Here is a 10,635-nt window from a genome sequence, read left to right as displayed (position 1 = left end):
AAGGGTTAAAATAGAAGCAGTTCAAAGCTGCCCTAAATTAAGGCATTATGACAGCTACAGTCACCTTTATTACCTGCAGTTAACCCCAACAATCAACCATTTGTATGTTCTGAACTTCAAGGTAAATTATAACGTGGATATCACAGTAATTTTGATAATACCCAAATCCCAAGCACACACACACACACACACACACGTATTATTCCAGATATGAGGATTTTGAGTGGAATACATAACTAACCATTCCATTAAAATACAGATTTTGAAATGGACTCATAAAAAAACCTAAAAGGTCCCTTAATTTAATCTTGATAAAGCGCATCATCTCATTAAAGTGATGATAGACATAAAAGTTATATTAAAATTGGTTATTTAGAAAATGGAAACATGCGTCCGTGATAATACACTGAAAGTTTCTCTTATGAAAAAGATGTTTTCTTGAATACATTTAAAGCTCAGTTACAGTATCATCAATACCCAGTTAGTATGAAATTACTCATCACATAAATAGTGCATAATAATTGCTAACTGATAAAACATTTTTTAATTACTTGTCTTAATGAATTATTCAACTAGAACAAAAGTACAACTGAATCAAATTAAAACATGGGTTTAGGGTCTGAAGAAAACAATTAAATTTCTGACAAGCAACTGAATTTAAAATGACCTAAATGTCAAAACCTGTTAGCCCATATACTTACTGTATGCTTACAGACCCAGAAGACATGGTAAAATTGAAACACTCCTGAATTTAAAGGATATTGATGATAAGCAGCTTGTTCAGAGTATGCTTGTAAACTGTCCATAGAGGAATAAAATAGAATTGATATCCATTTTTATATTCTTTCTCAGATGTACTCAGATGCAAAATATGTTTATAGTGTGTGGCAATGCAAATGATCTGGCTCAATTTATATGCTAATGTGACAAAGTGCCCGCCCCTGTGTATATTGTCTGTTATATGTTGCATGTGGTGTGTTAAATGTTGGTGTATAGTCATTGGTACATGGGATATAAATGGGTCTGTGTAACACGAGTGTTTAAAATGTATACTTGCATTTAGGCACGAGGATTGCACAGCACTTCACGTGCAAGTAAAAAGTAATAATATGTGAGCACAGGGAATTGCACTTTATTAATTCACGTGCAGTTGTACCGAGACTCCAATTGAATGATTGATTAGCAATCGAGTCTTGGTACAGCTGCATAAAAGCAACATGTTTTCACCCATTCGGGGTTGGGTGTTCGGTGAGTGGAGAACGGAATAGGAGGCAGAAGTAATAATCACTGACGAGGTGAATCCAGGTGAAAGATATGATCCCTTATTGATGTAACCTGTTAAATCCACTTTAATCATTGTAGATGAAGGGGATAGACAGGTTAAATAAGGATTTTTAAGCTGAGACATGGATTGTGTATGTATGCCATTCAGAGGGTAAATGGGCAAGACAAAAGATTTAAGTGAATGGGGTATGGTAGTAGGTGCCAGGCGCGCTGTTTTGAATGAGTTAAGAACTGCAATGCTGCTGGGTTTTTCATGCTCAGCAGTTTCCCGTGTGTATCAAGGATGGTCCACCACCCAAAGGTCATCCAGCCAATGGCAGGCCAGTGGTCGAAAACGGCTCATTGATGAAAGAGGCCAAAGGAGGCTTACATGAATTGTGCAGAGCAACAGACGGGCTACAGATCAACAACTGAAAGTCCAGTACAACATTGGTGCCGAAAAACCCATAAAAGAATGCACAACTCGTTGTACCTTGACATGAATGGGGTATGGCAGCCGACGACCTAACAGAGTTCCACTTCTTTCAGCAAAACACAAGAAACCTTGGTTGCAGTGAGCTAAGGAACGAAAACACTTGACACTGGAGGATTGGAAAAACATTGCCTGGTCTGATGAATCCCAGTTCCAGTTGTTTCATGCTGATGGGAGGACTAGGGTATAGAGAAAACCACATGAGTACATGCGTCAATCATGTCCAATGTCAACATTGCAGGCTTTTGCATGGTTTATTATTATAAATTTCGTTGGCAAGGAATTTCACATACAGCAGACTTTTCCCTTTGCTTTAGAAGTCAATAATTCACTTGAAAGATTGTGTCCCAATAGTCTGAGCTCCATAGTATTGTGAATAGATAATATGCCATCAACATGACCCTCCTAAGGAAGCTCACAGGCTGTGGGGACTTGATACAGAACTCAAATTTTGAACAGCCCGTTTAATCACATTATATTTTAAATTCTTCCATTTTCTGAGCTTTACGAATTACAATAAAAAAAGTCATTTTCATTAAACTTGACTTTGTGGTCCACATTGTTTGTTAATTAAATTGCAAAATTGATAGCCTGAGTTCTAAATATAGCATGTTCAGCCCAGACCTGTATATTGTTGATTATCACCTTCTTTGTCCGTAAACTGCCAGGAAAGCTAGAAACCAAGAGTTAAGACATCACGTTAGATTGGGCTGTTTTAGTATAATGGATGTATTGGCCTTTTAACAAACCCTGGCACTGACTGGATATGCTAAGTGAAGATTCATTATCTGTAGCATTGATGATCAGTGACAATGAAATATACATATTACCTGCTGTCTAATATCCATGTTATAAATGTACATCTAAAGGTAATTGTACATCAACTGGTATTTTCACGTTAGGAAGTTTACTGGAAAAAATGCAAGAAGACTGTAAAGCAAATAACTTAAATCTTTTCTCAATGTGGGCGCTTGTGTAAAAAAAAAAAAAAAAAAAAAAAAAAAAATCTATTCAATTTCCATTGCAGTGTTTGCAAAACTGACCTGTAGCACTACATCAAACTTGATAAACAAGTGAACTCTAGTTAAAAGAGGGAAATATACATTCTTAAAGGCACACAATAATGCCGGTCGTTTTTGGTAATTTAGCAATCTCACTTTCAGAAAACATATCAAACAAATTCATGTAAAATATAGTAGCCTACACAATCACTTTTGACAGTCGTAGTTGCATTTTTGTAAGAAGGAAAAAGAAAAGAAACAAAATAATAGAATAAAACATAATACATATCCATACAAACACAAGTCGTAAGACAAAGCTCCCGCATATATAGAAATATAGACAAAAGAAGAATAAGGTCTGTTTTTTTTTTTTTTTTCCAGACGCGTTGCCAGGAAACCCGACATCAGTTTTTTTTTACTCCACATTCATCCCACGTGTGAGAAATTCCACTATAAAACAGAAACAGTGTTTGCTAAGAAACCTCACTTAAACCACGTATGCTGAACAGAAAATAAGCAAAGGGGAACGCAGTTTTAAAATTGAACTCTACATAACCACCAAAAATTATTTATTATTAATAATAATAATATAATAATAATAATAATAATAATAATAATAATAATAATAATAATAATAATAACTGAATGAGACTTTTCTCTTTTTTTGTTTATAGACTTTTCCATCTTTAAATATTATATCAACATACCAGAACCGGTACATTTATTGTTGTTGTTTGTTATGCAAACCCAGATGATAATAGTAAATCAAGTAATATCGCTTGCATAACTTTAAAACGCCGAATACTCATGTGATGTGCTTTTTTAAGTTGTGAAATATTGTTGACGGGTTTGTGGAACGACCAGTTAATCACGGTTTTGAAGAAAGATGACGACTTTTCTTTCAGAAATGTATAACTTCACCGGACTACTGGTTAATGTGACAAATGTGAACGATTCTTTTGTGAACAAGACCGAGGTGGGCTCCCCTCCGTTTCTTACAGATGCCTGGCTAGTTCCGCTTTTCTTTGCTCTCATTATGTTGGTAGGGCTCATTGGAAACTCTTTGGTTATCTATGTAATCTCCAAGCACAGACAGATGCGGACAGCTACCAATTTCTACATAGGTAAGGATCTTTCACTGCTTCACATAAGCATTCTGGAAGCCTTCCAAATTGTTGCTACCCGTGCAGCTATTGCCGGAATAGTTACAGCAATCTGTTTTATCTTGTGTCCATATTTTACTATAAATATGGAAAGAGAAGGCTCCGCATGTATTCTGAAAACTGTTGTTAGTGTTGGTGTGCATTTCTGGGTTATTGCAAAGAACCATTGCTACTTTAGAGTTTCACTCAGAGTAACATCTGGTAAGAATGTGCCATGATGTTAGAAGCGTATTTGTTATATACATATACACGTGTGTGTGTGTAGATTACCCCAGATTAATTAAAAAAAAAAAAAGTATTTTCGGCACCGTGGACAGCTCCTCACTGCTAAAGATTGCCTTGAACCCAAACAGATTGCTTCCAACAGGTATTTAAAAATAAAAATATAATATAATAATAATAATAATAATAATAAATAATAATAATAATAATAATAATAATAATATAGAAATAGGAGTACCATGATACTAACCAATACTGTATACTGAAAGTTGATTGACAATAAGTAGTGACACAAGACGCTACTAAGCATTTGGATATACAGTTTATCACAGAGCAGGTGGCCAGGTAACTTCCAATGCTGTGGTTTAACACAAAACACAATTTGTCTGACATACTACACGAGCTTTCATTATTTCTGACTTTCATAGCTACGAGATACAATACTGGAATCACAAAGACCACTGAACAGATAATGGAATCACAAAGACCACTGAACAGATAACAATCAGATGCCAGATGCTGCAAATTATGTCTTTATTTGTTTACCTACTATTTTCCATTGAGACCGCGACCTCCTTTATTAAAGACGCTCACAATAAACCAAGATCACAAACGTTGAAGAAATGATGTGTTCCCATACAGTTACACAGAATCACATGTAAATAAATCGACACAGTTAATTATAAAAACAAATAAATATGTTGTCCCTATTCTATTTTTTTTCTTCAAAATAGTTTAAAGTACAATATTTAAAGTATAATTGGACAGCAATGAAATGTAGTTAAATACAAATGCATACTACCCTCTAGCGACCAATCTTGTTCGTAGCGTTATTGTAGTTGTTATAGGAATACATTTAACATCCTTCTTCTCTTGTGAATTACAAAATAAAAAACAAAATATAATTTCATTTTGTTGGAAATCTTATACATAGACAGTATACTATAAATACCTTGTTTTTTGCCACAAAACAATCTTCAAAACAAAGAGAAATACAGTCAGCAACCTTTTGAAATAAATAACATCATTATTTACTTACAAATAAACACAGCTAACACGTAATATATTTTGCTAACTTTTGCCTCACACAATGTAGCATTGTTCAATTAATAAAATATATCTGAATATATTGCGGCATATAACGTGTGCCTGTAATTCTCACATATGCAGGCATTCCTAAAAAAAAAACAAAAAACAAAACAAAAACACTTGTTTGATGTATCTTTCGAGATTCCATGTGTCTGTTCAAGTTTAATTGCATATTCATGAACAACAGATTTATTACTGCATCAACACTAGCAGATGTTTGATTTGTGTGTGCACTCACAGATTAACATTAAACTCAAAGTAGGATTATACTAAATGTACCTCACATTTAAATCCTATTAAGGTGCAAGGGTTTAGTGATTGTTTTGACAACCTTCATAACTGCAGTCAGCTTAGGGTTTTTTTTTTTTTTTCTTGACTACCAAAGAACATGCAACCAATATCAACTAGGTGATTGAGATCCGGTAGCTTCATATGGACCTGGCCTTGTTCAGTGGTCTGAAGAAACTGAATCATCCCTGTCCAGACTCATTCTCTAACAAGTCTTAAAATATTTTTCTTTGTTTTTTCTTTAACATATACATCTATACAAAAAATCTCATCATCGCAAAAAAAAATGACTGCCATGGATTTTAGAAACTGTTTACCTGCAGATTACTACACTTCATCTGCATTTACATTGCAGTGCTGGTGGGAATAGCTGCAGTTATGATCATACTTTACTGTTGCTGCCATGTCCTGCTCGTTCTCTAGAGCTGAACTAATTCTCTTTTAAGTGCCTGGTAGGGTGACAAGCCAACAATATACTGATCAGAAGATCAGTTAATTTTATCGTCTATCTGGCAATTTATGAGCAAACTTAAAGTCTGGCTAACGTGTGTATATTCCCTGTCGCTTTCACACTTTGGTACAGAATGAAGCCAATGAACCATATTATAACAGGTTTCAAGCCATGTTACCGCATCAGCCTTCCTTTATCATCTGTTTGCAAATGTGTGTTTTCCTTTTCAGCTAACCTGGCAGCTACAGATATAATTTTCCTGGTGTGTTGTGTTCCTTTCACTGCAACACTCTACCCTCTTCCAAGCTGGATCTTTGGAGATTTTATGTGCAAATGTGTAGCCTTCTTTCAGCAGGTATTATTGTTATTATTATTATTATTATTATTATTAATAAACTGCATTACCCAGTAATGTCAGCTGTTGCACAGCACTGTCACCTTATAACCCTTGAGACAGCAGATCACTATTTTAAAATCCAGCATTGTGTTCTCCTTACTGGATCAAGTCTAAGAGAAAATGAACTGGAGATGTTGTATTTGGTTGATTTTGGTTTAGTCCATTTTCTTCTGAAAAACCGCCCCATTTATCCTGGTACACAAAGGTTGTTCTGTTTTCAAAATAGTTCACATTAGTCCCTTTAAAAACATGTCATTAATGCCATTACACACATGTGTATTCCTGGGAGGAAACCATACCTAAATTACAGAATGCAAAACATTAATCCTTACCCGATCCTCCTCTTTTGTTGTTTAGTTTTGGAAATAGTTGGCTAAAAGAGGTGGGAGTCAAGACCATTGTGCCAAGATTTATAGCAAACCATCAACTATACAAAACTTGATAGGGTGGATTCAGGAGTATCTTTTAATTGATGACATGTTGTTGAAAATGGACTTAGTTATGGATAGACCACTATGATCAAATATGCTGGGGGTTACAGGGTTACAAGATGTGGATACAAATGGTTGCTTATTTAATTCTGAGTTTGTTTAACGTACATCAATCAAGGTTTTTAGTTTCTACAAAGATAAAACAAAATCTAGGATCGAGTATATTGTTGCTGTTTCAGGTGACTGTCCAGGCTACCTGCATCACCCTGACAGCGATGAGTGCAGACCGCTGCTATGCCACAGTGTACCCTTTGAAGTCCTTGCGCCATCGCACCCCTCGGGTAGCCATGGCTGTTAGCATCTGTATCTGGATTGGTAGGTGTTTTATTTGTTTATCTACTGTTAGGCTCTAGTAACATTTACAACCAGCAAATTATTATAACGTGTTTGGCATGAACTAAGACACGCTCTCCACCAACTACAAAGCTTATTTGTGTTTCAGATTAACATGTGTTCTTACATTCAAAATGTGTTTAGCACATTCATCGAAAAGCAGCTTCTCATTTCCCTGAGTAATACTGGCAGTACATGTTTATAAAGTACCACACACTAAGTTTATTTATTATTAAAAAGAAACATCAACCATTTTGGGTGCCTTAGGAGCCAAAAGGAGCAGCGAGCAGAATAAACCAATTAATATTATTAATGTCAAACTAGTGACTAATTAACAGCTCAGTTAGCAGGCTTGACGAAGAACCATGCTTTCTTTTAATAAGATTTATTATTAAAAAATGTCTTGCCTTCCAAGTGTTACAGATTTGTACCTGATGTTTTTTATATTAAACTAACCTTTATTCCTTGTGTTCTTCAGGGTCTTTTATTTTATCAATACCCATTATCATATATCAGAAGATCCAGGAAGGTTACTGGTATGGACCCAGGAGCTACTGTATGGAGCAGTTTCCATCTGAAACCCATCAGAAAGTGTTCATCTTGTACCAGTTCCTAGTGGTCTACTTACTTCCCCTTATCACCATCTCTCTCTGCTACTCCTTAATGTTGAAGAGAGTTGGACAACCAGTGGTGGAGCCTGTGGATAACAATTATCAGGTACAGGACATGATTAATGTTAACAGGTGACTTTGATGGGCTAAATGTAGACCGTGCAAAATGTGTCAACTGGCAGTCTACTTGAGACTCAGAACTGACTGCGTTGTGTCCTGAAGGATTTAGGTTCATTGGCAGAGATTTCCAGGGAAGCTCACGTGGTATCACAGAACCTGTGAGGAGCACAAAAGAGTACAATTAAGAAAAAAGGCAAGTTCATACCTGACATCTAGAAATAACCTTAACCCATAGGTGGGGTTTCAATAGAAAAATCAAAAGAAGCCTCACCTTTTTCTCACGCTATTTTGGTCATACCTTTCAGGCAATTTGGGGTTCCATGCAGTTTTCTTTTAAGGAGAGAAATGTTCCTTCCAATTACAAACGGCCTAGTTATTATTAAAATATGGGCGGGTATAGTTCAATGTTTCTGTCAGTGTTCCAGTTTGGCCTTGTGTGACTACTGATATCGTGCAGCATTCTTAAACTGGGATTCCACAAAGTTTTTAAGTTGTGCTGAAGAACTGCAAGTGCAGCCTGCCTCATTTGGCCACCAAAATAATATAATATAAAAAAGCAAAGTAAAGAAAATAAAAACTCAGACATTAAAGAAACATTTAAGAAACAGCTGTATTATGGATAAAACTTAATGAAGAGACCTCTACATCCCTTGTACTGTATGCTTATGTTTTCCTATTTTGGTCAAAGAAGTTTGCCATGGCTGCTTTGTTAATAAATGTTGACTTTTTAAACTACATTTGCTTTGCAGTTCTCTTGCCCAAACTGCACAAAATATTATCTCTTATACAATTTTTGTAACAATGAACTTGTAGTAGGACACTTATGCAAAATAAAGCATTTTGATTTACTGGGAGAGATTTCAGAATTGTGTGTGTATATAGTAATGCACTTTTTATTGCAGGTTCAGTTGCTGTCAGAGAGAACTATTGCTATAAGAAGCAAGATTTCCAAAATGGTGGTGGTGATTGTTCTGCTGTTTACCATCTGCTGGGGTCCCATTCAGCTCTTCATCTTGTTCCAATCCTTCTACCCCAACTTCCAGGCCAACTACGCCACATATAAGATCAAGACTTGGGCCAACTGTATGTCGTATGCCAACTCCTCCATCAACCCCATTGTCTACGGCTTCATGGGCGTCAGCTTCCGCAAGTCCTTTAAAAAAGCCTTTCCCTTTATGTTCAGGCGCAAGGTCAGGGATGGCAGTGTAACCTCTGGGGCAGTCAATGCAGAAATGAAGTTTATAGCTACAGAAGTCACCCAGAATGAATTGAAATAAGTAAATGTTATATACATTATAAAACTATAACCTACATCAAAGACAAATCAGTAGGCTATGCTAAGGAAGTATGGCTCCTCTAAAATATAGCAAATAGCAGTGCAGTCCAGAAAGTATGTTGTCTTTTTATGCACGATTTTATAATTTCATGTTTGAATAATACACTGTGTATGTATTTGTTTATGGTATATTGTGTTTATGGTATATCACAGCAAAGCTGACCCTGGTCTAAGTGTATTCTTCTAAATAAATAAATACATTAAAAAAAATAAAAAAAATCCTAAATATGTATGGCATGGCACATTACCTTTAAAATAAAATAAAAATGGAGACTCATCTTTCTTCCTGTTCCATCTATATTATTATTATTATTATTATTATTATTATTATTATTAATTATTATTATTATTATATTAACTCACAGTAGACATTATATGTACAAATTGTAAAAATACAATGACAATTCTAGCCATTTTTAAAAAATAAAAGTAAGCACATTTTAATGTGACACATCTGAATTAAAAAAAAACAAAAAAAACACTGAAGGTGATTGGCATATAAAAAAAAATAACAGGCCTTGAAACAGCTGCCTACAAAATGGTTACAGGTGTGTGGATTCTGTGCCGGTGCAGCTCTGCAGAAAGGTGGTAGTTGAAGCACAGAGAATGTTGACATTGCTATTCTATTGAAGGCACACATGTACACCTCCTTGCGTACACAACTTGCAGGTGGTGAGCTGAGCTGAATACGGACTGGGTAACTCCACAGACAGAGGATCAGTGTTAACCTTCATGTTTTTTTTTTAAAAGAACTATGCCTTTCGAATCTTCTCAAGTTTTGACAGACGTGCTGCCAAGCATAACACAATATGGACAGAACCTTGCACATTCCATTGATCTGAGATATGGGATAGAACATTAAACCCACAAGAATTGCCATCCAAGGCTATTATTGCTGTTTAATACTACAATTAAGCTAATAGATATTTGTTCTGAACAACAAGGATGCCACAATTCCAAACTTTACTTTTGTAATTGGAACATAATGGACTAATTATAACCTGGGTTTCTGTACAAACAATGGGGAAAATGCTTTTTGAAACCAACTCTCCAAACAGTAGTTATTTGTTTACCAGCTCATGGAAGAATAATCAAGCTGAAATCGAGTCTATTTAATTAACATCATATTAAAAAAGATGGAAGATGCAATAGATATTCTTTAAAATATAAAGCATAGTGTCTAAGTTCAATAAGAGAAGTAACAACTGGTTAAGTGTGAATTGCGCACATCGAGATCGAGATTCGACCCAAACTATGATTGACTAATTCAAAATTGGATCCTGGATTCATTTCTGTTGCGCAGATCAAGACTGGTGGCGGATCTGTGGATCCAAAATTGAATCTAAAATTCACCTGTTAATCCTGGATTCAGGTTGT

The 10,635-nt window shown here is 35.4% G+C and overlaps 1 protein-coding gene across 1 annotated transcript; it reads left to right on the top strand.

The window, feature by feature from the left end:
• The first annotated feature begins 3,414 nt into the window (after positions 1-3,414).
• LOC121331119 (G-protein coupled receptor 54-like) lies at positions 3,415-9,495 on the top strand. The gene is made up of 5 exons (XM_041278327.1): positions 3,415-3,881; positions 6,201-6,325; positions 7,038-7,173; positions 7,670-7,908; positions 8,825-9,495. Exons 1-5 carry the CDS (start codon positions 3,644-3,646, stop codon positions 9,197-9,199), a joined length of 1,113 nt encoding a protein of 370 aa, XP_041134261.1. The 5' UTR covers positions 3,415-3,643; the 3' UTR covers positions 9,200-9,495.
• Positions 9,496-10,635: the final 1,140 nt, after the last annotated feature.

This window comes from Polyodon spathula, chromosome 18 (genome assembly GCF_017654505.1).
Source record: "Polyodon spathula isolate WHYD16114869_AA chromosome 18, ASM1765450v1, whole genome shotgun sequence".
Classification (NCBI taxonomy): Eukaryota; Metazoa; Chordata; class Actinopteri; order Acipenseriformes; family Polyodontidae; genus Polyodon; species Polyodon spathula.
The sequence above is the reverse complement of the archived record's forward strand: the minus strand, read 5'-3'. Positions and strand labels throughout refer to the sequence as shown.